This window comes from Hypomesus transpacificus, chromosome 5, assembly GCF_021917145.1.
Source record: "Hypomesus transpacificus isolate Combined female chromosome 5, fHypTra1, whole genome shotgun sequence".
NCBI classification, from domain to species: domain Eukaryota; kingdom Metazoa; phylum Chordata; class Actinopteri; order Osmeriformes; family Osmeridae; genus Hypomesus; species Hypomesus transpacificus.
This window is the reverse complement of record NC_061064.1, coordinates 3256703-3282104: the sequence shown is the minus strand read 5'-3', so window position 1 is coordinate 3282104 and position 25402 is coordinate 3256703. Positions and strand designations below refer to the sequence as shown.

General features: G+C 46.7%; 3 protein-coding genes, 1 long non-coding RNA gene and 15 other non-coding genes across 23 annotated transcripts; 17 read left to right on the top strand and 2 right to left on the bottom strand.

Moving 5' to 3' along the window:
- Positions 1–234: 234 nt before the first annotated feature.
- On the bottom strand, positions 235–2298 carry sdf2 (stromal cell-derived factor 2). The gene is made up of 3 exons (XM_047020155.1): positions 2064–2298; positions 1775–1971; positions 235–1654 (listed from the first exon to the last, which is right to left on the bottom strand). The coding sequence occupies exons 1-3, from the start codon at positions 2236–2238 to the stop codon at positions 1352–1354; spliced, it is 675 nt and encodes a 224-aa protein (XP_046876111.1). The 5' UTR covers positions 2239–2298; the 3' UTR covers positions 235–1351.
- Positions 2299–2583: 285 nt separating this feature from the next.
- supt6h (SPT6 homolog, histone chaperone and transcription elongation factor) lies at positions 2584–15852 on the top strand. 2 transcript variants are annotated; one of them, XM_047020154.1, is made up of 38 exons: positions 2584–2708; positions 3488–3600; positions 3709–3867; positions 4118–4191; positions 4329–4518; positions 4641–4722; positions 4847–5102; positions 5208–5309; positions 5406–5519; positions 5642–5731; positions 5859–6001; positions 6190–6338; positions 6479–6589; positions 6699–6828; positions 7064–7214; positions 7329–7483; positions 7583–7775; positions 7931–8070; positions 8165–8282; positions 8422–8498; positions 8584–8719; positions 8965–9102; positions 9212–9379; positions 9519–9646; positions 9906–10113; positions 10212–10359; positions 10466–10608; positions 10833–10973; positions 11101–11296; positions 11616–11761; positions 11872–11964; positions 12103–12216; positions 12368–12492; positions 12646–12758; positions 12896–12973; positions 13107–13300; positions 13484–13719; positions 13928–15852. In XM_047020154.1, exons 2-38 carry the CDS (start codon positions 3498–3500, stop codon positions 14112–14114), a joined length of 5229 nt encoding a protein of 1742 aa, XP_046876110.1. In that variant the 5' UTR covers positions 2584–2708; positions 3488–3497; the 3' UTR covers positions 14115–15852. The 2 variants fall into 2 exon arrangements, with proteins under 2 accessions (XP_046876110.1, XP_046876108.1); XM_047020152.1 differs by having other exon boundaries at positions 3706–3867.
- Positions 15853–15951: 99 nt separating this feature from the next.
- LOC124468314 (ras-related protein Rab-34-like) lies at positions 15952–20136 on the bottom strand. Of its 4 annotated transcripts, XM_047020994.1 has the most exons (11): positions 19838–20136; positions 19045–19184; positions 18599–18690; positions 18421–18486; positions 17815–17916; positions 17612–17676; positions 17452–17503; positions 17258–17339; positions 17078–17168; positions 16860–16967; positions 15952–16775 (listed from the first exon to the last, which is right to left on the bottom strand). In XM_047020994.1, exons 2-11 carry the CDS (start codon positions 19099–19101, stop codon positions 16717–16719), a joined length of 774 nt encoding a protein of 257 aa, XP_046876950.1. In that variant the 5' UTR covers positions 19102–19184; positions 19838–20136; the 3' UTR covers positions 15952–16716. The 4 variants fall into 4 exon arrangements, with proteins under 4 accessions (XP_046876950.1, XP_046876949.1, XP_046876948.1 ...); XM_047020993.1 differs by having other exon boundaries at positions 15952–16967; XM_047020992.1 differs by lacking the exons at positions 19045–19184; positions 19838–20136 and having other exon boundaries at positions 18599–19027.
- A 416-nt stretch (positions 20137–20552) lies between these two features.
- LOC124467867 lies at positions 20553–25317 on the top strand. Its single transcript, XR_006956124.1, has 14 exons — positions 20553–20863; positions 21117–21173; positions 21386–21469; positions 21613–21696; positions 21906–21954; positions 22135–22182; positions 22368–22451; positions 23180–23228; positions 23403–23450; positions 23636–23719; positions 23927–23990; positions 24178–24224; positions 24418–24442; positions 24651–25317. It is a non-coding gene; the product is annotated as an uncharacterized LOC124467867 (long non-coding RNA).
- LOC124468348 lies at positions 20906–20976 on the top strand. Its single transcript, XR_006956166.1, has one exon. It is a non-coding gene; the product is annotated as a small nucleolar RNA SNORD49 (small nucleolar RNA).
- Positions 21242–21316, top strand: LOC124468347. The gene has a single exon (XR_006956165.1). It is a non-coding gene; the product is annotated as a small nucleolar RNA SNORD49 (small nucleolar RNA).
- On the top strand, positions 21470–21545 carry LOC124468363. The gene has a single exon (XR_006956180.1). It is a non-coding gene; the product is annotated as a small nucleolar RNA SNORD65 (small nucleolar RNA).
- Positions 21761–21835, top strand: LOC124468345. Its single transcript, XR_006956163.1, has one exon. It is a non-coding gene; the product is annotated as a small nucleolar RNA SNORD49 (small nucleolar RNA).
- LOC124468366 lies at positions 21992–22067 on the top strand. The gene has a single exon (XR_006956183.1). It is a non-coding gene; the product is annotated as a small nucleolar RNA SNORD65 (small nucleolar RNA).
- On the top strand, positions 22227–22302 carry LOC124468358. The gene has a single exon (XR_006956175.1). It is a non-coding gene; the product is annotated as a small nucleolar RNA SNORD65 (small nucleolar RNA).
- LOC124468346 lies at positions 22516–22590 on the top strand. The gene has a single exon (XR_006956164.1). It is a non-coding gene; the product is annotated as a small nucleolar RNA SNORD49 (small nucleolar RNA).
- LOC124468361 lies at positions 22744–22819 on the top strand. The gene has a single exon (XR_006956178.1). It is a non-coding gene; the product is annotated as a small nucleolar RNA SNORD65 (small nucleolar RNA).
- LOC124468344 lies at positions 23035–23109 on the top strand. The gene has a single exon (XR_006956162.1). It is a non-coding gene; the product is annotated as a small nucleolar RNA SNORD49 (small nucleolar RNA).
- Positions 23266–23341, top strand: LOC124468365. Its single transcript, XR_006956182.1, has one exon. It is a non-coding gene; the product is annotated as a small nucleolar RNA SNORD65 (small nucleolar RNA).
- Positions 23495–23570, top strand: LOC124468357. Its single transcript, XR_006956174.1, has one exon. It is a non-coding gene; the product is annotated as a small nucleolar RNA SNORD65 (small nucleolar RNA).
- On the top strand, positions 23784–23858 carry LOC124468343. The gene has a single exon (XR_006956161.1). It is a non-coding gene; the product is annotated as a small nucleolar RNA SNORD49 (small nucleolar RNA).
- Positions 24035–24110, top strand: LOC124468364. The gene has a single exon (XR_006956181.1). It is a non-coding gene; the product is annotated as a small nucleolar RNA SNORD65 (small nucleolar RNA).
- LOC124468359 lies at positions 24269–24344 on the top strand. Its single transcript, XR_006956176.1, has one exon. It is a non-coding gene; the product is annotated as a small nucleolar RNA SNORD65 (small nucleolar RNA).
- LOC124468360 lies at positions 24502–24575 on the top strand. Its single transcript, XR_006956177.1, has one exon. It is a non-coding gene; the product is annotated as a small nucleolar RNA SNORD65 (small nucleolar RNA).
- Positions 25318–25402: the final 85 nt, after the last annotated feature.

Sequence of the window (25402 nt, the reverse complement as noted above, 5' to 3'; positions counted from 1 at the left end):
TCTGTCACACTTGGTTAGATCATTCAAAATGGTTTATTCCTCAAACATATGGGCGGTGTAAAGGGAATGTGACAACATAGGAAAGGATATAAAAACAATATAACTATGCTGGCCAAATGCTATATATACTGATTAACAGTGATAAAAGACAAGCTTGATAATTGCACCTCATATGAATGACATATGCCGGTAGTAAAAATATATTTTCTATCAGAGCACAAGGACAGGACATGCTAGGATGCGCAAAACATATTTATTCTGAGGTATCAGTTACATTTTATACAAAGTGAAAACAGCATTGTTCCAAAACTTAAAACACTGCCCTTCCACCTGGGGCAAGAGACACCTACAGCCGCAGAAGAAGACATTGCCATGACATCTGTCTGCGGTAATGAGGTGTCCATGTTAGCTGCCTGACAGCTGTGGCAGTGAGACAGATAATACTGCAATGAACACAGAAAACAGGCAGGCTTTTTGTCTCAGCTTATTCAATGGAGAATATGTCCTGTGTGTGTAATACTGAATCTGAATGTGAATATTAACGTTGATCCGTTTCTATGATCAAGTGCCCCTCAATTATTAAAACCATTGCTTGTTTATAATGCAAACCACACATGTCCTTACGATATAATAAAGGCACCAGTGTAACAATGCTGTTTTGCTACAAGTCTATTTGTCAGGATTACATGGGAACAGAGTTGGTACTCATTTCCCAAAACTAATAGGAGTCACAATCACAAAATCACACATACTGTCTGTCCAATATATAAACAATCTCTACAATATGTCTGTTGTGGTGATATGAACACTCATACGGAGATAAGTTTAATACATTCCATTCTACTCTTCCCTTCTAAGACACTATTACTCAGTCATATGTACTGTAACAGGCATACAATGACAAACACTGTACAAAAACCAGAACATAACACATGGTAATATAGCACCCGTGACATCATATGAACTGTGTTTATAGGCTTGAATGGCCAGATCGGGTCATTTCCTGTCTCGTCTTCAGTCAGAAGGGGGTACAGAGCGATCTGTCGCCCTGAGGTTGGGTTATGATTCAGTCTTTAGTGTATCAATCCTGTGTGTACCCAGGTATGGGTCTCGAGACCAATTATAACCATACCTTGATACACTTTGGCACTTGTGCGCAAATGTGTCCTCAAAAAAGAAAAGGGGAGGATGATGGAGAAGGAAAGGAAACAGAGCCAAAACAGAAGCAGGACAGAGAAAGGATGGATTTAAGAAGTTGAGAGAAAGAGAAAGAAAGAATACCGAAAGACAGGAAGCAGTATTAACGTGGGTAGCAGAGGGGGGTCGGGGGGTGGGGGGGGAGGGGTCAGGTTCAGAACTCTGTGTGTAGAGGATGGCTGTAGTCCCTGCTACCTAGCGGGCTCTCGCTAGGCTTCATGTAGATGCCTTCCATGGCTTTCCACAAGCTGTGCTGGCTGGAGCCTGCCATGGCGTGTACCTCCCTCTGTCCGTGGATGGGTCGCCCATACTGCTCCCCTGTCACTGACAGCAGAGTCTCGGTAGCGGCGTGGAGGAAGCGGACGGCCTCTTCCCGCTGCCACACGGAGCCCCCGCATTGGACCGTCCACTCATCAAGGTTGTCCCCCTCCCCGTCTTCGCCAAATGCACTCACCTCCTTGAAAGAGAACAAATTATAACGAGAGAGGGGGTGTGAATGAGAGAGTGCGTTGTTGGGTTTGTGAAGTATGTGCTGTCAGCTGTGTTAATCTATTTGCTACTGGAGCATAAAGCCGACCTGATTGGAGGAAAGTGGGGAGGTAAAGTAGTGGCTGTGAAGGTTCCTCCCTGTGTTGACATGTGTCAGGCGGATGGTCTGGCCACACTTGACGGGGATCCCACGGTGGCACATGGCGCCAATAGTGCCACGCACGCTCCAGTAACTATTACTATCCTCTACGGTGGTGACTCCTGTCACCGACTGCTGTCCACTACCTGACACAAAGAGGTTCGTTTGCGCACACACACACGTAGTAAAAGTCTAAACACATCAAACGGGATCCGAGCTAAAATCAGGACTGACTCACCAGAACCGTAGCGCACGTCATGCGAGTGAAGTCTCACATTATGCTTTACATTCAAGAGTTTCACGACTGAACCGCACGTCACAAAACTAAGTTCAGTACCAAATGAAAGCCCACATATACAATACAACAGTATATAGATACAAATAAAATGTGAGGGACCAGTACAGTTATCCATTACAGCTCACCGCTGCTGCTACTGTTCACCGCAAATGTAGTGAGTTTACGCTACGTCACTGATGTGGCTACAGTATAAAATCAGGTCAAGAATGGCGACAGCGCCACGAGCTGTGTGGAGTTGTAATTGTAGAATAAACTGAGCGCTTGTCACAATGTAATACACTTCGCCGTGGCTGTGTTCATTCCATTAGATTCCAGTGTTTTATAATAATTATTTAACCTCTAAAATAACTCTGTAGTTAAAAGTGAAATACACTTTAGGTGAAAGTAATGACATGTTACAATGGGTCATCATGATTCTCCATCGATGACACATGGTTGAGTTCGATTTACACCGGAAGTTTCTAGCTGAACACCGGAATTGTCTTCGGCCATTTTCATCATTAAAAAGCTGCTAGTGAAGTTGTAGCAGAGAAATCCCTAAATCTAAGGATTAGGAGATTAAACAAATTATCGTCGCAAGGAGAAGTAAGTTCCAAGCGCAACGCAATTTCACCTTCTTGGCGATACGGCGCCAGCAATGACAAGAAAAACAAGGACGTGACTTGTTCACACCCAGAGTAGCAATTAGGCTAACATGCCGTTGTTGGTAGCTAGCTAGCCAGCTAGCAAGAGACCCAACACTTGCGAAATTGAGGAGTGAGGCCTTGTTATTGTCTCCAGTCCCTACTATACCTACACTAGTTATGCTCTCGATCAGGGTTACAATATGAGCTAATGTTGTGAGGTAGTCAATCTATGTGCAGAGACTTCCATCATTACATGTTTCAACTACTTAGCTAGTATACGTTGTTTGCTATAAATTAAATCCTACACTTTGGCTAGCTAGCTAAAGTTAGCAAACTAACGTTCACGCATTAGCTTGCTCTCGTGGAGTGATGCTTTTTGCCCTTTACGTTTACTTTCTAATCGTTTCTTTTTTTGTGAGATGCATTTATATTGATTTCCTAATCCAAGATAAATTGTTAGCTGGCTGTTTACGTAGATGGCCATATAGTACTGCATTGCATCTAGGGAGTAGGCCTCCGATGTTCTTCAGTTTGATGAAATTGGAATCTTTACTCACTCAAAAGTTAGCTCAATTGCTGGACGAGTGTTTGAATGTATTTGGTCTTTGGACAAACGGTGCTGTAGTACAATGGATGAGCTAGGACATTCTGATTTCAGAAGGATTACATAATGGAACCTCTTTAACGTAGATCTCAGCTCAATATCTAACATCTACCTGTATCTGTTGTATTCCCCAGCCTTGCAGGTATGGCTGACTTCATCGAAAGCGAGGCTGAAGAATCAGCGGAGGAAGAGTTTGAAGAGAAAGATCTTAAGCCCAAAAAAGCACAGAAGTTTTTGGAAGATGACGGTAAGATAATATGGATCTTTCTTGTCACTGCTGTGTGTTTACAAGCACGTGCGTTGACGTTTTGGCTGTGTGCTGGACTTAGCCTGTCTTTCTCTCCCCCGTCAGAAGAAGAAGAGGAGGAGAACACAGAAGACCAGGATGAGCATGGGAACCTCCGAGGCCTGATTGACGATGATGTGGATGAGGAAGAGGAACATGCCGGGAGCGGTAGTGCCGGAGCGGCCAGTGACTCAGAGGAAGAAGTTAGACACAGACGCAAAAAACGCAGTAAGTTTAGGGATTAGAGGGTCTCGTATTCTTGTTAACAGGACAATATCAGGTTTATGTGTTAGCTTGACATCGGGGTTGGCAGTTCATTCTCTGATACAAAGCATAATTTTGCCTTGAGGGTTTAGGTTTGTTGAGGGGCAGTTCTATGGGCGTATGTGAAGCCCTCTGTGACATGCTTGCATGTAAAAAGGGCTATACAAATAAATTTGATTTGTTAACGTGTGGATCTAACAAATCTCTTTCTTAGATTATGATGATTACCTGGACGATGACGACCTTGACCTTATTGAGGAGAACTTGGGAGTTAAAGTGAAGAGAAGGGTAAGCAGTGTGGTGGTGCCAGTTAATTTAAAAGCTGTATTATATCCATGCACATCTAATGCTCTGGACAGCAGCATTAAGCTTGTCTTAACTCGCCCTCTGCCCCCCCCCACCTCCCACCCCTCTGCCTTTCATAGAAGAAGAAGTATGACCGTGTGAGAACAATGGAGGATGATGAGGAAGAGGACGATGAGAAGGACATGATAGCTGATGAGATCTTCACCGGAGATGGTGATGGTGATGGAGAGCTGGAGGAGGGAGAGGCTGTGGACATACCTCTTAATCGTCAGATCGATGACGAAGAGGAGGGCGAAGACGAAGAGTCCGGTAAGTCTACTAGAAATCCTGATCGTGGATGTATTTAAAAAATCTTGTTTAGCTTGTTACCATGTCTTTCCTGGCCAATCCTTGTCCTTAAACAAGTGGGTTTTTTTTTGTTCCCCCCACAGACATAGATGACTTCATTGTAGACGATGACGGTCAGCCTATTACCAAGAAGAGAGGCAAGAAGTTCTCCGGATACACAGACGCGTGAGTCATTTCAAGGCATTTTTCTACTGCTGCCAAATAATAGAATAGGTAGGACGTGACCCCCATCCCTCGATCCCTTAAATACTTCCTATCTAAGTTCTCTCTCTTCCTCTCCGCTCCACAGAGCCCTACAGGAAGCCCAGGAGATATTCGGTGGGGACTTTGACCTTGCTGACTTTGACGCCGACACGTACGAGCAGGGTGAGGAAGAGGAGGAGGACCAGGACGAAGAGGGCTGGGACAGACCCAAGAAGCAGATCAAGAGGAGGGTGGGGAAAAGAAGCATCTTCGAGATCTACGAACCCAGCGAGCTGGAAAGCAGTCACATGACCGACCAGGATAACGAGATTCGCTCGACAGACATGCCAGAGAGGTTCCAGGTGTGTGTGTGTGTGTGTGTCTGTGTTTTGTACAGCCAAAGTAAGACTTTTTGTTTGTCTGGCATCCTTAACATTGACTCGGTGTCTTTCATGGTCGTCGTTCAGCTGCGTTCCATGCCAGTGAAGCCAGCTGAGGACGATGAGCTGGAGATGGAAGCAGAGTGGGTCTACAGACATGCCTTCTCCACCCTCACCATCTCCATGCAGGTACATCCTCTGACTTGCCCCTATATCACGCTGCAACCTTCTCTCCATCTACACCAGCCTCATCTGAGTCTCTGTATGTTTTCATCCCATCGTCAGGAGAGCACAGACTACCTGGACAGAGGTACCACCACTAACTTCAGCAGGAAAGGGCCCAGTACTATCGCCAAGATTAAGGAAGCCCTCAACTTCATGAGGAACCAGCACTTTGAGGTACAGTATAACCCCCCCCCCCCCCTCCTGCTGACCAGTCACTGTCCTGGTCCTAAACAGTTAGTAATCTACCCCTTCCTGCCCAGTCTCTCATCGTGTGCTATCCTCTGCGTTCCACCCAGGTTCCGTTTATAGCGTTCTACAGGAAGGAGTATGTGGAACCGGAGCTCAACATCAACGACCTGTGGAAGGTGTGGCAGTGGGACGAGAAGGTACGTGATGTGACGTGTCTTGAAAGCACACCTGCATGTTCACTCAATACATCGTAGACATCTATACAAAACACCCTGTCCACTTTCGACTCTGTGTCCTGATCCCTCTTCCTGCGTCCGTCCCCAGTGGACCCAGCTGAAGACCAGGAAACAGAACCTGACCCGGCTCTTCCGCAGGATGCAGTCCTATCAGTTTGAGCAGATCTCTGCCGACCCAGACAAACCCCTGGCAGATGGCATCCGGGCTCTGGACACCGGTGACGTGGAGCGGTACGTGGGCAGGGGGAGGGACGGGGGGGTCAATGTGGTCACGCGAAGGTCGACGTCAGCCACGTTCAGAAGCAGAAAGGAGTGATGCCTGTCCCACAGTGTTGTTTGATGCTCACTGGTCTTTTCAAAGGGCCCACAGACCAAGATGAATCTGAAGTCTTGTTCTCTCCCCCATCTCCTCGCTGTAGGCTGAAAGACGTCCAGTCCATCGATGAGCTGAGCGACGTGTACAACCACTTCCTGCTGTACTACGGGAGAGATATCCCCAAGATGCAGAATGCTCTCAAGGCCAGCAAGAAGAGGCTCAAGAAGATCAAGGAGATTTCTGAGGAAGATGGTATGGATCATGACGGATGCATTTCTTTTTTCTCTGTGAGATAAATGACCTTACCTCAAAGAAGCTTGACGATTGTACTTAACTGTACCTTTGAACGAGTTCATTTCGGTTGGCATGTGGCTGCTGTCTTCCTCCTGTAGGTGAGGAGGTGGAGGTGGAGGTAGAGGAGGAGGTGGTAGGGCCCAAGGGGCCAGACCTGAAGCTGGCGTCTCGCAGGGACATGTACAGCATCTGCCAGAACGCCGGGCTAGGTAGGGACTCTCCTCCCTCGCTTCAAAAGTCCCGTCGGTGCCGTCCACTTTCACTGTTCACACTCATCGCTGTCTCTCTGCTCCTCCTCCCTTTCCCCTCTCCGATCAGACGGCCTGGCCAAGAAGTTCGGTCTGACTCCGGAGCAGTTTGGAGAGAATCTCCGAGACAGCTACCAGCGCCATGAGACGGAGCAGTTCCCCGCGGAGCCAGGAGAGCTGGCCAAGGACTACGTCTGCAGGTAACCACAGAGGAAGGAGGAGCCCTCCTTGTACTGGGTCTCACTGCCCTGTTCACACATAATACAACAGTCATGATAGCCTCTCCCTCGTTAACCTTACCTCTCTCTAGTTTTCTGGCCTCTTCTTTGCTGCTCGTTCTCTCACTCACACACCCTGTCTCTCTCTCACACACACACCTGCACACACTTTCACTCACACCTCGGGGTTTAACACTGCCCCCTCTCCTGGCTGTAGTCAGTTCAGCACTCCCGAGGCGGTGCTGGAGGGGACCAGGTACATGGTGGCCATGCAGATTGCCAGGGAGCCTCTGGTCAGGCACGTCCTCCGACAGACCTTCCAGGAGAGGGCCAAGATCAACATCAAGCCCACCAAGAAGGGCAAGAAGGTACAGACCTCACCGCGGTACTAAACACACCAAGAAGCAGTCATGGTAACTACTGCTTCCCTGCCAGGTTACAGTCCTGTTCACCCTCCTCTACATCACTAACCCTCTCAACAGGATGTGGACGAGGCCCACTTTGCCTACTCCTTCAAGTACCTGAAGAACAAAGCTGTGAAGGAGCTGAACGGGGATCAGTTCCTGAAGATGTGTCTGGCCGAGGAGGAGGGGCTGCTCACCATCGACATCTGCATCGACCTATTAGGGGTCAAAGGGTAAGAGGGAACCAGGTTGATTCACTTCACCGGCCTCCTGGACGCCGGTCTGTTTACAAGCTGTGGGTGTTGACCATGGGTCTGTCGCCTCTCCCTCAGGTATGGCGACCAGACCTATTATGACGAGATCAAGCAGTTCTACTACAGGGACGAGTTCAGTCACCAGGTCCAGGAGTGGAACCGACAGAGAACCCTGGCCATAGAGAGAGCCCTCACTCAGTTCCTCTACCCACAGATGGCCAAGGAGCTCAAGAACAAGCTTGTGGCCGAGGCCAAGGAGAACATCGTCAAGGTAAACTTGACGTTCTCCACAGGACAGACACTCGACAGAGGGGGCCGTCTCGCTCTACAGCCTCACTCGTTCCTTCTGTGTGGGAGCTGATGTTGAAGTGCATGTGTGGCCGCGGTGTTGCGTGGATTGTCACCCCTGTGCTGTGTCGTCCCCAGTCGTGTTGCAGGCGTCTGTATAACTGGCTGAAGGTGGCTCCCTACAGACCAGACCAGCAGGTGGAGGAGGATGATGACCTGATGGACGAGAGCCAGGGCAAAGGCATCCGAGTACTGGGAGTGGCCTTCTCCTCCAGCAGGTGTGTTTGGGTGTGTGTTTGGGTGTGTGTTTGGGTGTCTTCCACTAGCAAAGAACGTTCAGCCAAACTGACTTGTGTGGTTCTGTTGCCGTAGAGATGCGCCGGTGTTCTGCTCCCTGATCAACGGGGAGGGCGAGGTGGTGGACTTCCTCCGCCTCCCCTACTTCCTGAAGAGGAGGAATGCCTGGAAGGAGGACGAGAGGGAAAAGAAGGTATGGAGGGAGCTCACATTGATCCCTTGACACAACAATAACGAATAGTTATGTAGCCTAGCATTCAGAGGGTGTCTGGATGTATGTGTGTTTTCACCTAACATCCATTTTTCCTCTGTTCCCCCTTCCTTTTCCTCAGCTTCACGACATTGAAACCCTGAAAAAGTTTCTAACCAGTAAGAAGCCCCATGTGGTGGCTGTTGCCGGGGAGAATAGGTAAGGCCTGGTTTTCCCTTTCCTGTGGCTAGGGAGCACCTTATGACACGACCCAGTGACCTCATGTGACGTGGTTGGTGCACAGGGACGCCCACATGGTGATGGAGGACATGAAGAGGGCCATCAGTGAGCTGGAGCAGGAGTCCTCTCTGCCTGCCGTGGGAGTGGAGCTGGTGGACAACGAGCTAGCCATGCTCTACATGAACAGCAAGAAGTCTGAGGTACACACACACACTCACTCACAGTCAGTGTTGCTGCTCCCCGCTTTGCCTCCATATCTTACATTTAGTCATTTAGCAGATTATCTTATCCAGAGCGACTTAAAGTACAGGGATATTCCCCTGAGGCAAGTAGGCTGGGAATCAAACTGGCAACGTTCTGATGAATAGCCCTATTCCCTAACCGCTCAGCCATCTGACTCCCATAACTCCTCTTCTCCTTCCCTCCCCCCCTCATCTCCTTCCAGGCGGACTTCAGGGACTACCCCCCTCTGCTGCGCCAGGCCGTGTCGGTGGCCCGGAAGATCCAGGACCCCCTGGTGGAGTACGCCCAGGTCTGCAGCTCCGACGAGGACATCCTCTGCCTCAAGATGCACCCGCAGCAGGTAACACACACACACACACACACGACACACATCCCACTGGGACTTCCCTGCTCAGATGAAGTCATTTGAACCTTCCTCACACCTCCCCGTCCCCCCCGTCCCCCTGCAGGACCAGGTGGTGAAAGAGGACCTGTTGAGTGCTCTGTACTGTGAGTTCATCAACCGGGTCAACGAGGTGGGCGTGGATGTGAATAGGGCCATCTCCCACCCCTACACCCAGAGCCTGGTCCAGTTCATCTGTGGCCTCGGCATCAGGAAAGGATCCCACCTCCTCAAGGTCAGTGTGCTTGTGTTGTTGTTGTTGTTGATGATTCAGACCAGCCTTGACAGGGCTTTCTGGATTCTTATTATGACACTACGTGTGTATGGAGAGTTGATGCGGTAAAGGCTTCTGACGAGCGTCATTCCCCTTCCAGATCCTGAAGCAGAACAACACTCGTCTGGAGAACAGGACCCAGCTGGTCACCATGTGTCACATGGGCCCCAAGGTCTTCATCAACTGTGCCGGCTTCATCAAGATAGACACGGCCTCACTCGGGGACAGGTGCCTGACTTCCTTTCCTCTTTTGAAGCGTCGCCTCTAGAACATAGCTGTGAATGAAGGCGGCGTCTGTGAAACACTTGAGTTGCACTTCCACCAAGACAGAGAGAGAGAACCCTCTCTTCTCCCCGGTACATCTCCTCCACCGCCCCTGCTTAGACCCACCAGGCCAACGAGACAAGGTGTGGGACGCGCTGTGTTGGTTTGTGTTCTGAAGTGTGTCTTCTTCTGTGGTGTCTTCCTCCCTGCCTTCCTCTCGCAGCACCGACTCCTACATCGAGGTCCTGGACGGCTCGCGCGTCCACCCCGAGACGTACGAGTGGGCTCGCAAGATGGCGGTGGACGCCCTGGAGTACGACGAGTCGGCGGAGGACGCCAACCCAGCCGGGGCTCTGGAGGAGATCCTGGAGAACCCGGAGCGCCTCAAAGACCTGGACCTGGACGCCTTCGCCGAGGAGCTGGAGAGACAGGTCGGCAGGCAGCTGTGTGTGTGTGTGGTTGTACTACGTTTTTCTGTGTTTCACGTCCAGACTCTGACCTGTGCTGTTCCGCCTCCCCCGTCGCTCAGGGTTACGGTAACAAGGGCATCACGCTGTATGACATCCGGGCTGAGCTCAGCTGCAGGTATAAAGACCTGAGGGTTCCCTACAGGCCCCCCAACACTGAGGAGGTCTTCAACCTGCTCACCAAGGAGACGCCTGAGACCTTCTACATAGGTAGCACACACACACATTGTCCTTTTAAGCACACAGTTTAATGCCCCCCCCCCCTCTATACACCCAGCTCACTCATCACATTCCTGTTCCTTGTTTACCTTGCCAGGTAAGCTGATCACCAGCGTGGTGACGGGGATAGCTCACCGGCGCCCCCAGGGGGAGAGCTATGACCAGGCCATCCGTAACGACGCCACCGGCCTGTGGCAGTGCCCCTTCTGCCAGCAGGACAACTTCCCCGAACTCAGCGAGGTACCGTATCTGACCCCTGACCTTTCACCCCACGCCACCCTGATCTATCTGATTGTCATGTCTATCCTCAACTAAATGGAAGTGTACCCCCAGCACACCTCACCCACACAGCTGTGTATAGTTTAACGATTCAAGCAATTCTCTCCCTGTTTTCCTCTGGCTTCTTCTTTTCACTCTCTCCAGTTCTCTCCTTCTAACCCTCCCTGCATGTGTCTCCCTGCCAGGTGTGGAACCACTTTGACAGTGGCTCGTGTCCAGGGCAGGCTATTGGTGTGCGGGCCAGGATGGACAACGGGGTCCAGGGCTTCATCCCCACCAAGTTCCTCAGCGACAAGGTGGTCAAACACCCAGAGGAGAGGGTCAAGGTACCAGACACACACAATGAACCATAGCTGTATTTGAATTAAATCAGCCAATGTTTATATTAGTGAGGTGTTCGGCCTGTTTGATACAAGTCAACCAATCATCCCTTTTTGTCTCCCTGTTTTCCAGGTGGGGATGACAGTGCACTGCCGCATCATGAAGATCGACATTGAGAAGTTCAACGTTGACCTGACCTGCCGCACGTCCGACCTCATGGACAAGAACAACGAGTGGAAGCTGCCTAAGGACACCTACTACGACTTTGACGCTGAGACGGACGACGCCAAGCAGGAGGAGGAGCTCAAGAAGAAACTGCAGAGAACCAGTCAGTAAACAATACTGAACTAGTCAGTGAACAATACTGAACCAAACAGTCAACAATACTGAACTAGTCAGTAAACAATACTGAACCAGACAGTAAACAATAGTGAACCAGACAGTAAACAAAAGTGAACCAGTCAGTCTACAATACTGTACCAGTCAGTATACAATATTGAACCAGTCAGTATAGATGGAGGACTGATATTGTAGACAATAAAAGCAACAACAAAAAGTGCTGACTAACACCAGGCACACATAGTTACATTTCATATCACCATTCTGTCCACTTAACTCCTATTTCCGTCTCCCCCTCCCCCCACCAGCCTACATCAAGCGTGTGATCGCCCACCCCTCCTTCCACAACATCAACTTCAGGCAGGCCGAGAAGATGATGGAGTCCATGGACCAGGGAGACGTGGTGATCAGACCCAGCAGCAAGGGAGAGAACCACCTCACCGTCACCTGGAAGGTCAGGCCCTTGGGCAGGCAGGCAGGCAGGCAGGCAGACACGCAGCAGGTTGACCTGGCTGACTGACAGGCAGAGTGAACTGATCTGGATTTGGTGCTGTTGTTTGTCAGGTGGCTGATGGTATTTACCAGCACGTAGACGTGAGAGAGGAGGGAAAGGAGAACGCCTTCAGTCTGGGACACACACTCTGGATCAACACTGAGGTGATGAAGTGTGTGTGTGTGTGATGTGTGTGTGTGTGTCGGCAAGTCTCTGTCTAGGCTTGTGTTTTATAGCAATATTGTTGTTTTATGTTACGTGTCTGAAAGCTGTCTCGGTCTCTCTTGTCTCTGTCCGTGTAGGAGTTTGAAGATCTCGACGAAATCACGGCTCGTTACATCCAGCCAATGGCAGCGTTCGCTCGCGATCTCCTTGGACACAAATACTTCCACGAATGCTATGGAGGTGACAGGAAGGTAGGGAGAGACTGGTGGTACCCTCGGCAGTGTACTCAAAGTGCTGCTGATAAGCTGTTAACACCAGTTTCTTGTTTTTCTAAATCTATCCTTAGTCTTTGGTTTTGTTTTCAGACAATTCACATTCTCTTCTTTTCCCTCTCATGACTAGAAAATGGAAGAGTTGCTGATCAGGTCAAAGAAAGAGAAGCCCACATTCATCCCCTACTTTGTGTCGGCCTGTAAAGATCTCCCAGGGAAGTTCATCCTGGGCTACCAGCCTCGCGGCAAACCCAGGTGAGTCGTCTCCTCTCCTGATAGGCTGGTCCCCCCCCCGATGATGACCATATAAGGAGCTGTCGGGTCACACAGGACCACCCACCTTGTGATGGACCGCCGTCAACCATAACGCTGAATCCTAACCCTGCTCCCTCTGCTCTGGCTCTTTAGGATAGAGTACGTGACCATTACCCCTGACGGCTTCCGCTACCGCTCTCAGGTGTTCCCCACGGTTAACGGGCTCTTCCGCTGGTTCAAGGACCACTTCCAGGAGCCCATACCGGGTTTGTGACCACAGCTTATCGGCTGACTGTCTTGGAGAAATGCTGATATTTTCTGAATTGGAGCAGTCCTGGACTGTGTCCTGTGCTCTATGGTGATGACTTTCTCTAACTCTTCACTGTGTTGTCCTCTGTTTCAGGAGTCACCCCGAGCAGTGGCAGCAGAACACGAACACCTGCGTCTCACAACGCTACGCCAGCCAACATCAACATTGCCGGTCAGTCTCTCACAATTTGCATGGCTAGTCTTGTGGGGACTGAAAACGCTAATCTTAACCCAAAAACCACACACACTCTGTTATTGCCTTATGCCTTGTATCTTATCTCTCTCTCTCTCTCTCTCTCCCTCAGACCTGACGCGAGCTGTCAACTCCCTGCCTCGCAACATGACCTCACAGATGTTTAGCGCCATTGCGGCGGTAACAGGCCAGGGCCAGAGCCAGAGCCAGAACCCCAACACCACGCCCGCCCAGTGGGGCTCCAGCCAATACGGTTACAGCGGCAGCACGGGAGCAGGAGGGGGGGGCAGCTCCTCGGCCTATCACGTAAGTGTTTCCTCAGGGAAGGGGGAGGGGACAAATCCAAGGGTGTTCCATCAACGTCCGAATCCAGACACCCACATTTCCACACATAACTGCAGGCGCTTTAGGTTGTTTAAAAGTCTTTAAATTACTCGGACAATTGGGAGTGTTTGTGCTTACCTAAAGAAACCCCTTTCATCTTTGCAGGTGTTTGCCACGCCCCAGCAGCCGATGGCCACGCCCATGATGACCCCCAGCTTTGCGTACACGCCGAACCAGCAGACCGTGGGCACGCCCCAGTACCCCGGCTCCACCCCTCAGTCCTCGCACGGACACTCGCAGTCGCACTCTCACAGCCACGGCCACCACAGCAGTCACCACGGCCACTCGTCTGGCACGCCCTCCTCCTCCACCTCCAGAGGACGCACACCTCAGCAGCCCAAGTGAGTAGAGAGCACAGGCCTCAGCCAGCAGGGCTGGGCGCTACCGGTTTGTTAATGTGTTCTAAAAATGGCCATAGTACCAAATGGGTTGGTGTGTCAACGTACGTAGGAGAATGACCATGTAGACGCACTAAGCCTGTCGGTGTTGTAGAAACATAAACCGTCTCTGCCACTGCTCCGTTAACCCCCCGCGTGTCGCCCCCTGCAGGTCGGGTAGCAGCACTGCGGTGGACTGGGGCAAGATGGCCGAACAGTGGCTGCAGGACAAGGAGGCCGAGAGGAAGAAGAGGACCCCCCGGATGACCCCGCGACCCTCGCCCAGCCCCATGATCGAGAGCACGCCCATGTCCATCGCCGGAGACGCCACGCCACTGCTGGACGAGATGGACCGATAGGACAGGGAGGGGGGGCCGTCCTCCCACCCCACCCCCCCTTACCTCACCCTCATTTGAACCATCCGCACATCACCCACCCTCATCTTCCCACCCCTGCCTCGCCTTGCCTCATTCGTCCTGCCATTCAGCGGGTCCTTCAGACAGGAACCCCAATAATCCAGACCGCCGTGTTATAGCTACTGTGTATCTAGTATGGGCCCCCCCCCAGCTACTCCAACACTCGTACCTGCCTCAACTCTCTGTGGTTTCTCTATTCTCTTATCCGACTACATACTGTTTTATATATAAATGGTGAGGAAACACTGTATGCCTCTCAGATTGTCCAGATAAAGACAAAGCAATTGAAACGGCTGACAAATGCAGATAGGACATGGACCTACGGCGAGTGCTTGTATTTGTCAGACAGCCTCCGTTATTTCTTTTTAAGGATTCAATGGGGGCTAGGCTATACGTTCTTTTTACTTTTTCGTTTTTTTTTAAGAAAATAAATAAATTAGGAGATGCTATTGAAAGCGTCTGATTGGTTGATGAGTTGTTTTCCCCAGGGTTCTTTGGCAGTCGACATCTCTCTCTTCACAGACCCCATATCCATTGCCCCCTTGTGATTGGAGGTGTCGTTGACAAAAGTTGCCATCAAGTGCTTTGACTAACCAATCAGGAAGCTGTCTGCATTTTTGTATTGCATCAAAACAAATAAAGACACAGTTTTCAGTATGAACCCTAAGCCTGCACTTCTCACATGTCTGTAAAACCAACACCCACCTCAGGCTCTCTGACTGTAGACTGGCCTCACAAGTCTATAATGTTGAGAATGTGCTGTTGTAAATAAAGGGCTTCTTCATTCTCAAGAATTAGGGTATTAGTATTATTTGAAAGTTGAAACAGTGATTTGTTGGACTTCTTTGCAAAAGACTTGAAAGAAGTTAGAAGATTCCTATGTTCACTTTTAACCTTTGCAATTAAACTTCTAGTTGGCGTTTTCCAAGTTAATGTATTTTGCGGTGTCCATATTTCTTCTTTTATTCTTTAGTAGTTTATCAAACCATAACTAGTGATTTAGCAAATTTGCTGAAGGTAGTTTTGATCTTGTCTATGTCATTTGTGTTACTTTAGTACCTTAAAATGTTTGCATTTTATCTGCATTACCTTGTTCCCAGCAGCATTCTTGGTCAGTGTTTCAGCTCATGGTAGCTTGGAAGTGTGCCAGTGAAGTGCCCTATTTTGCTGTCCCAAAGCTCCACCCCATCCATGCAAACCCAGGTCACAAAATGAGCAAGCTCAGGTTTGAATGAGGTGCTACAGATAATGTTGCCATCCATTATTCTAAGGCCAGATCTGACCAGTATAGGGAGGGCTAACTCTGGGGATGTTGTGTGGGTGGACGGTCTTGGCTCTCACCTACTTGTATGTGTTGCCTGTTGTGCATGGCATTGCCAATGGGTTGGATTTTGATACGTTTGCCCGTGTACAGCTGTGGTTAATTCAGAGCAATGGGAAACGAGAGGCTGCTGCGTATGAAATTGCAAAGTAAATGCATTGGTTTCAGTCAGGCACGAAATTGAATCGATTTAAATACTCAGATTGTATTTCTGTGACATACTGTGCAATTTATATAAGCAGCCCCTGGTGTTGTCGGTTAAGAGATCATGGATGTGAAATTATGTCTTGCATTACACTGCTGTTAACCCTTTCTACCGTATATGTGATCCCTTTAAAATAAAAGTTCATTTTGAAGCTTCCTGTGTTCTCTGTGGTGGTCTGTTTGCTACATGTCATGGGAGAAGTGTTGGGGAGTGTTGTATATACTGAACCAGTATGATCCTCTGAGTGAAATAACTGATTTAACATGACATTTATTCATGCTGCCATAATAAACTGCAAAAACATTCTACAGAACTCACACCACTGTAGTAGGTCTGTTCCAGTGTTTCGCATAATGTGATTGGACTCGGATATAAATAAAACATTCTCCTCCTTGTCTCTGCAAACAATCCCTCCATTTTGGGAGCAGGAGAGATGAGTGTTTCTGGAGACGAGCTGTGTTGAGTGGCGTCATGGGAACAGGCGTACGCATCACATTAGCATCTCAGACACATGACGGCTAGAGCAGACTGAGGAAATAACCCAGCGAACAAAAAAAAGGCCATTAGGTCTGCTGATGTCTCATTCTCCAGTAAAACAACATATCTTCAGAGAGGCACATGATTCGAGACAATAACATGGGATCTCGCTGTACGCCATGTTGTCTTATGCACGCACCAGCGAGGACAACAGAGTGAGTCTGAGACTGGTTGTTAGCAATGGTAGCTATCATCTTCAGTTTCAGTTGTATCTGGAGAACAGGCCTGTTGTTGTCAGCGTTGACCTCAGCCGAGGGTCTTGTGATTACTGAGGCTACCAGGCCTGGCTCCACGGTGGATTCTTCTGATGATCCCTTAATTGTTTCCTGCTACTCTACAATGATCTACAATGAATAGTCCATTGGTGCCCATGGTTCCGTAACTCTTTGCCGACAGATTGTGGATTCCAGAATTTAGTTTGGGTTGTCCCATTTAGCTTCGCGTAAATGTACTGAAACAACTCTGTATAAATGTCCAGCCCATCAGCAGCAGTTTGCTTTTTTCTTGGTCGGTTTGTGCTTCTCCGTGCTGTCAGTTATCCCTAAAGGAACACAGACGAGGACCGGGAACGAGATTAGGGTGACACTTCTCTGAAAAGAATCCTTCCGACTTTGGCAGGACTTACTGATGATGTCACCGATCTGCCTGCATCCGCTCCTCTCCAGCTCTGCCAGCACGTTGGCTTCGAAGGTCAGAGACGCGACCCGGAAGAAAAAGTCCTTGATGCCGTCACCTGGGAAGTAGGAAGGAGAAGAGGACATAAAAGTGTGTGTGTGTGTGTGTGTGTGTGTGTGTGTGTGTGTGTGTGTGCATATGTCAATCTTCTGTTATTAGTCATCTTACCTGATTTAGCAGACACTGCCCAGTACTCTGCTTTGATCTCTTCAGACAGTCGGATGGCCTCCTGCTCCATATATTCCAGCTGGTCAGGAGACTGAGAGAGGAAGATACATTTGGATTTTAAGTGAATGATTACCATTTTGGTTGCGTCTATACGTGGGTTGTTTTTCATGGGTAACTCACACTGAGGTCCTTCTTGGTTCCAACCAGAAACAAGAGCACACTTGAGGGGTCGTTCTCCTTCATAGCATCTTCCAGCCACTGCCTGAACAGAAACACATAGCAGCCCACCCACACCCAACATGACCTTATTACAAACTGGATTATGGTGGAGAATGATCCACGTGAATGAACCAGCCTGTGCTGGTTTCTCATACCTGGCATGTATCAGAGATCCCACACTGCTCAAGTCAAATACCACGATGATGGCTGAAGAAACAGACAGAAACAGACACATCATTACTGAGGCATTCTCACAGGCATTCTCTCTCTCATGTGCTTGTAGTGTGTGTGCGTGTGTGTGGCTGTGTGTGTTACCCTGTGCTCCTCTGTAATATGTGGAAGCAATACACTTGAACCTCTCCTGTCCAGCTGTGTCCCATCTAAAAGACAGAGAGACAGTCAGAGGGAGAGATGTTGTTATCCACTACCAAAGCCCATTTTAAATTCATATGAAAAGTGAATGATTGTGTCTGTATGTGTGTGTGTGTGTGTGTTGCCAATGTTAAAAGTATACTCACAGCTGTAAACTAAAAGGTACACCCAGCACTTCGAATCGCTCCATCTCAAAATCCACCCCAATAGTAGCCTTATAATTCTTATCAAACATGTCCTTACAAAACCTAAAGTTCAGTTCAAGACAGAGAGCATTACATGGAGGAGAGATCATCTGCTTAATAACCTTTCAACGCACTGAAATACCAAACCTAACAGAAGGCTTCCTTATGGAACTGACTGAGGACGTAAAGCAAGCCCTCAAGTCAGTCAAACAATGAGCCTTTGTAAATGACAATGTGACTGCATTCTGACAATAATTCCTGGAAGCCACAAAATGGGGTCAACAGGTGTGAACCGGAGGATCAAATCAATGGTTCAGAAAGTAAACGTGCTGAAGCCTTAGTCTGACTCAGCACCTGTTGTGGGTGTGTGGACTAACTAGGGTATCATGGCAACAACAAAATAACAGGAGGTGATGTAGTCAGCAGTCTATAAAATTGATGAGATAGCTTACTAAAGGATATGAGTGTTGCACAATGAGCCAACACTTTGTTATATGGATTTAAACTGTACATGCATTTTACTGGTTCGTTCAGTGGAAGTGTTTCACTGCACATGCCTGCTCTTACCTGCTGATCAGACACGTCTTCCCCACAGCCACATCCCCCACAACAATCACCTTAGCAATGTTAAACCTATAAAACACAAACAAGTGTATGGAACACAGATGATTGAAATGTGTGTGTGTGTGTAGGGGAGAGATCTGGAGGGAGAGGTCTGGAGGGAGAGGTCTGCTCGTTGTCTCACCCCACTGTGCCAGTCTTCTGTCCATGGCAGGCAGACGTCACCTGCGTGGGGAAGCTTTCTTTGGTGTGCAGGGCTGCATTAGGAGTGAAACACTGCAGAGGAAGCAGAGAGAGATAGGTAGAGGTAGAGACAGAGACAGAGACAAAGAGAGAGAGAGAGAGAGAGAGAGAGAGAGAGAGAGAGAGAGAGAGAGAGAGAGAGCAAAAGAAAGAAGAAAGAAACTTGTGTTCTGACTCAAACTGGGGCTTCCTTGTTAGAGCTGCCATTCCGCATGAGTTAAGGGCAAAAGCGGAGCTAAGAATATTATCTGGGTGAAAAAGTCAACCTTAAATACTCGACTTAATCGTCTCAATCTCAGGCCTCCTGAGACCCAACAGTCAGTCCTTGTGCTATTCATATACAGTACATGATTCAATTCAGATTGGCTGGAGGTGAGTGTGTGTTACCTGGGGAAGCTGAGCTATGATCCGGTCTTTTTTCACGGGTGGTAACATATTTCTCATGGGAATGTTGGAGTAGATATAACAGGCACAAACACATAGACAGACATTAACCTACACTAACTGAATCTCTCCACACAAAGCACCTGAAATGAAAAACACAGAAAAATAGAAATAGTAACTGGATTTCTTTTTATCATCCAATGTTTGCCTTGTGGATCTCCATGGTGATTCCAGCGGTCTCAATAACAAGAATAAACAAATACTGATATGCGGAGCAGTACGTGTTTGCTCCTCCATCTTCTTTGCTTGTCTGACTGAGAATATGTACAGTCTCTTTGGTAACCAAGTTTTACCCTTTCGCCTGGTTACTATGGGAACAGTAAATATGTTTGCAACCTTTTTTGTTCTCCTTTTAAACCTTGTCTAAAAGGGTGTTGCATTATCTATTGTCACGACCGGTAGAATGTGGAAATATGATGGATATGAGCATTGACTGTAGCCTAGAATGTCTAAAGGCGACACAAATCCATAACTGGTTTCATTCATAAACTTTGGATAGGCCCTATGTCAACCGTAGGCCTATTACAAAGTAACATTTTTGTCATTGAAAATTGTTTTAAAAATTAGAAGGACTTTTAGAAAAGTTAAGTTGAGTTAAAAGAGATACCATCCACTAAATCATCACAACAAAATGGACACCAGGGCATAAGACTGGTTTCCAGAAAAATCAGTTTCAGCTACAGGGTTGAAAAAATGTTATACAGTTATAGGCTACTTATTTAGGTCCATAGCCTACCTTGCAGAGAATACAAGAAACGTTTCTTCTGGCAACTCGCTCTCCACAGCAGCACTGCAAACACCTCATTCATTCGACTACATCACGAACATGCTTCCTAGTAAACAGATGACTCCGATTATGCTGCGGGCAAACAGCTCAACCCATCTTTTATACTAGCAGCAAAAGTGGGCTGAATTGGTCCTTTGAAGTGAAAATCCTTGATGTTTTGCCCTAGGCCTACTTTCTTATGCTGTATTGTTTGTATGTCACTGTGGATACAATATAGCCTGACGTTGTCATACTCATAATTCTAGTCAGATTCCCGAACAAATTTCTTTTGGGCGGGGAGAAGTTGGGCTGGCAGCCAGGCTAGATAAAATATGCGAGATTAATTCAATTTAAATACAATGTGAGCACTGTGGAAAATCACTTACATTTGGGAAAAAACACAATCCACATGGGCTTTTCCAGTAGTAATGACCAAACAACGTGTAAATGTAAGTATTTATTTTAAAACGAATTTAATTTGTTCTATTAATTATTTTAAAGGTTATATTTTGACTGTTTAAAAAAGGTATAGGCTATAATATAGCTTATATGTTTATTATTTTCTATGTTGTACATAATAATTCAGCAGAGAGGATCATAAAGAGCGCCTTTCACGGGTGGTGTGACGTATGACACTATTTGGTGTTTACGCAAACTTCAAGCGACCGCTGCGTATAAATTCTTCGACCACCACGATGTCGTTCTCTCACACCGACTTCTTCAAGAGGGAAGCAGATACATTTGAACTGAAGCGGTGTCTGGGCCTAGTAATCTCGTGAAACACCATGCCTATCTGGATACTGAAAGAATGGAAGGTTTTAGGAAAGCCTTTGTATCTTGGTACAACTTGATTTTAGTTACCAACGTGACTAATGATGTATCGTTAAGGTATGTCACGTTGACCGGTGACATACTACTTTAGCTTGGTTGCAATGGCGGGCTAGCGATGAGCTGAAACCACAAACGTGGTTTGGTGATGAAACAACACTTTAAAAGGTGAGTCTGACACAAGTAACCTAATGTATAGTTTCAGTTTGCGGAAGGGATGATAACCACATAGGAAGTGCCGTCTGATGCGACATCTGACGAAAACTCCTAAGTGTTAGATTTCTAACCTTCTGATCCGCATGCTGGAAAACTAGCTATCGAGGTAGTCGGTGGCCGGCTTGTCTAAAAATAGTCGGTAGCCGGCATGCCACTTGCAATAATGATTTGTAGTACATTGCTTACGAACTATTTTGTTTTTAAGGTTGCGATTTCTGCACTTGAGTGGAAGGACTCGTCCAACACATGTGGAGGGAGCAAGGTAACTTGGTCGATTAATGAACTCTCAATCCATGACATGCGGTTGGGTAGCATGGTCTTTACAGCTTTATCGTTGATGAGAACCTTGAATAGGAAGTGCCGTCCTATGCGACAACTGACGATTTTCATAATCCAATTCTGAGACTGCTGTACCTTTGGGTTAAGTAGTTAGTATTCAATTCTGTCCATATTTAATGTAAGCCTAATTTTCAGGAGACACTCCAAGGGTGACGAGAACCTCCTGATGGTCCTTTGGAACGTTAAGAGACTGTATTAGTTGTTACTTTGCAAACAAAGGTATGTTGAAATTTAAAACTGAAAATAGCTGGAATTACCGGCAGATTGTACAGTGGTGATCATCGGTTTTCTGAACGTTACAGATGTAAACATTAGCCCATCAGTTTTGTTTGCAGATGGTTAATTAAATTTCATTTTACTAGGTGCTCCCAGGCAATGACCATCACCCCACTCCCAACTTTTACCAGAGGTGGAATGACTCGTCCAACACATGTGGAGGGAGCAAGGTAAATTGGTTTATTAACTCCTAATCCATGACATGCAGTTGGGTAGCATGGTCTTTACAGCTTTGTCGCTGATGAAAACCTTGAATAGGAAGTGCCGTCCTATGCGATAACTGACGATTTTCATAATCCAATTCTGAGACTGCTGTACCTTGGGGTTAAGTAGTTTGCATCAAATTCTGTCCATATTTAATGTAAGCCTAATTTTTCAGGAGACACTCTAAGGGTGACGAGATGACCTCCTGATAGTCCTTTGGAACGGTAAGAGACTGTATTAGTTGTTACTTTGCAAACAAAAGTATGTTGAAATTTAAAACTGAAAATAGCTGGAATTACCGGCAGATTGTATAGTGGTGATCATCGGTTTTTTGAACATTGCAAATGTAAATGTAAGTCTCTCAGTTTTGATTGCAGACGGTTAATTGGATTTTATTTTATCAGGTTCGCCAAGGAAATGGCCCTCGCCCCCGATTTCAACTTTTACCTGAGGTAAGAAACCTATTACACTTGTGATTTAGGGGTTGTACCAAATGCTGTGATGAAATTTGAAACTGAAAACAGCTGGAATTACCGGCAGATTGTACAGTGGTGATCATCGGTTTTCTGAACATTGCAGATGTGAACATTAGCCCATCAGTTGTTTGCAGATGGTTAATTAAATTTCATTTTACTAGGTGCTCCCAGGCAATGACCGTCACCCCACTCCCAACTTTTACCAGAGGTGGAAGGACTCGTCCAACACATGTGGAGGGAGCAAGGTAAATTGGTTGGCTAACTCCTAATCCATGACATGCGGTTGGGTAGCATGGTCTTTACAGCTTTATCGTTGATGAGAACCTTGAATAGGAAGTGCCGTCCTATGCGACAACTGACGATTTTCATAATCCAATTCTGAGACTGCTGTACCTTTGGGTTAAGTAGTTAGTATTCAATTCTGTCCATATTTAATGTAAGCCTAATTTTCAGGAGACACTCCAAGGGTGACGAGAACCTCCTGATGGTCCTTTGGAACGTTAAGAGACTGTATTAGTTGTTACTTTGCAAACAAAGGTATGTTGAAATTTAAAACTGAAAATAGCTGGAATTACCGGCAGATTGTACAGTGGTGATCATCGGTTTTCTGAACGTTACAGATGTAAACATTAGCCCATCAGTTTTGTTTGCAGATGGTTAATTAAATTTCATTTTACTAGGTGCTCCCAGGCAATGACCATCACCCCACTCTCAACTTTTACCAGAGGTGGAATGACTCGTCCAACACATGTGGAGGGAGCAAGGTAAATTGGTTTATTAACTCCTAATCCATGACATGCAGTTGGGTAGCATGGTCTTTACAGCTTTGTCGCTGATGAAAACCTTGAATAGGAAGTGCCGTCCTATGCGATAACTGACGATTTTCATAATCCAATTCTGAGACTGCTGTACCTTGGGGTTAAGTAGTTTGCATCAAATTCTGTCCATATTTAATGTAAGCCTAATTTTTCAGGAGACACTCTAAGGGTGACGAGATGACCTCCTGATAGTCCTTTGGAACGGTAAGAGACTGTATTAGTTGTTACTTTGCAAACAAAAGTATGTTGAAATTTAAAACTGAAAATAGCTGGAATTACCGGCAGATTGTATAGTGGTGATCATCGGTTTTTTGAACATTGCAAATGTAAGTCTCTCAGTTTTGATTGCAGACGGTTAATTGGATTTTATTTTATCAGGTTCGCCAAGGAAATGGCCCTCGCCCCCGATTTCAACTTTTACCTGAGGTAAGAAACCTATTACACTTGTGATTTAGGGGTTGTACCAAATGCTGTGATGAAATTTGAAACTGAAAACAGCTGGAATTACCGGCAGATTGTACAGTGGTGATCATCGGTTTTCTGAACATTGCAGATGTGAACATTAGCCCATCAGTTGTTTGCAGATGGTTAATTAAATTTCATTTTACTAGGTGCTCCCAGGCAATGACCGTCACCCCACTCCCAACTTTTACCAGAGGTGGAAGGACTCGTCCAACACATGTGGAGGGAGCAAGGTAAATTGGTTGGCTAACTCCTAATCCATGACATGCGGTTGGGTAGCATGGTCTTTACAGCTTTGTCGCTGATGAAAACCTTGAATAGGAAGTGCCGTCCTATGCGATAACTGACGATTTTCATAATCCAATTCTGAGACTGCTGTACCTTGGGGTTAAGTACTTTGCATCAAATTCTGTCAATATTTAATGTAAGCCTAATTTCAGGAGACACTCCCAGGGTGACAATTAACATCGTGATTGTTCCAAGTCCTGATGGTCCTTTGGAATGGTAAGATAAAGTATTAGTTGTTGTTGTTACGGTTGCAAACAATGGTATGTTGAAATTTAAAACTGAAAACAGCTGGAATTACCGGCAGATTGTACAGTGGTGATCATCGGTTTTCTGAACGTTGCAGATGTAAACATTAGCCCATTGGTTGTGTTTGCAGACGGTTAACTAGATTTCGTTTTACTAGGTCCTCCAAGGCAATGACCATCACCCCAACTTAAACTTTTACCTGAGGTAAGAAACCTATTACACTTGTGATTAAGGGGTTTTGCCAAATGCTGTGATGAAATTTGAAACTGAAAACAGCTGGAATTACCGGCAGATTGTACAGTGGTGATCATCGGTTTTCTGAGATTTGGCTGAATTAAAGACTTGACTTTTTTTTATTAAAAAGATTTTATAATGGATGATTTGTATCCTCATTTAGGGTGACCCTGCACAAGGAACAATGGGTAAGCACACTCCAGTGTCAAAGCATACTGCAGAATCCTCCTCTGATTCACTGATGTAGTAATGATGAAATTTAAACTGAAATAGCTGGAATTACCGGCAGATGGTTCAGTGGTGATAATCGGTTTTCTGAACACCAGTGATAGTTCAGTGTTGAGTAGTGGGTTTATCTTCTGTAACTAATTATTTGGATTTTTTTACCTTCTGTAGTTAACTGGCGATCCAGGGGGATGTCTACATTGGCTGCATGAAGACCTGGGAGCCAGAGGATGACTGCCAGCTGTTTCAGTTTTTGGAACGTGTGACTTTCTACTTAAATAAAGTTCAAAATCCATACAGAACTGTACCTTGCATGAGTTTAACAGTATACATTTCACATCACTTCAATTCTTCAATGTCCCTGAATATCATAGTTGTCAACTAGATGCAGAATAAAAACATTGTGTTCAAAACCACTGCTAAACTTGGTTGCGGTAAAGCCAGAGTTCCTGTGGGGTCTAGAGTTTTAATTCTGAACTTGAAATGCAAGGCCTTAGAACGGACAGTTTTTCATCCAAATTCTTACATTTAATTTAGTCAAAGGTTTTACCCTTAATGTCCAGAAATGCTGGCTGCAGAAAGTTACAAGTAGCAAAAAGTTGCGTCATAGCCTACAAAAGTGGAGCTCTAGAGGGTATGATTTACGGGGGGGTCAAATTGGTCTGAACGCTCTTCTTACAGCTCAATTTTTCATGGACATAACTCAGTTGAATTTCTTTTTAGACCCCTGTAGTCTCAGCACGCTCCCTGACTGTCTCTAGATCCCTTTTCCCAACTATCGAATTGTGATTTCAATATATGCTTATATAAATAAAATTGAGAATCACTTGAAGACTAATTCACATGAATTGCGATTCAATCTTTTCCCCCACCCCCTAGTACCTTCTACTGTTGAATTTCAATCTTTATGATCTTGGTGTTAA

Coding starts and splice junctions, on each gene's coding strand:
- sdf2 (XM_047020155.1), bottom strand. CDS start 2,238: ATGGATAACTGTACTGGTCCCTCACATTTTATTTGTATCTATATACTG. Junction 1,972..2,063: donor TGACGTGCGCTACGGTTCTG/GTGAGTCAGTCC, acceptor TCTTTGTGTCAG/GTAGTGGACAGCAGTCGGTG. Junction 1,655..1,774: donor CCCCACTTTCCTCCAATCAG/GTCGGCTTTATG, acceptor TTCTCTTTCAAG/GAGGTGAGTGCATTTGGCGA.
- supt6h (XM_047020152.1), top strand. CDS start 3,498: ATGGCTGACTTCATCGAAAGCGAGGCTGAAGAATCAGCGGAGGAAGAG. Junction 4,519..4,640: donor GGGCGAAGACGAAGAGTCCG/GTAAGTCTACTA, acceptor TTCCCCCCACAG/ACATAGATGACTTCATTGTA. Junction 11,297..11,615: donor GAAGAAACTGCAGAGAACCA/GTCAGTAAACAA, acceptor TCCCCCCACCAG/CCTACATCAAGCGTGTGATC.
- LOC124468314 (XM_047020991.1), bottom strand. CDS start 18,864: ATGGCAGCTCTAACAAGGAAGCCCCAGTTTGAGTCAGAACACAAGTTT. Junction 17,917..18,420: donor AAGACGTGTCTGATCAGCAG/GTAAGAGCAGGC, acceptor ACTGAACTTTAG/GTTTTGTAAGGACATGTTTG. Junction 17,677..17,814: donor GTACCTTTTAGTTTACAGCT/GTGAGTATACTT, acceptor TCTGTCTTTTAG/ATGGGACACAGCTGGACAGG.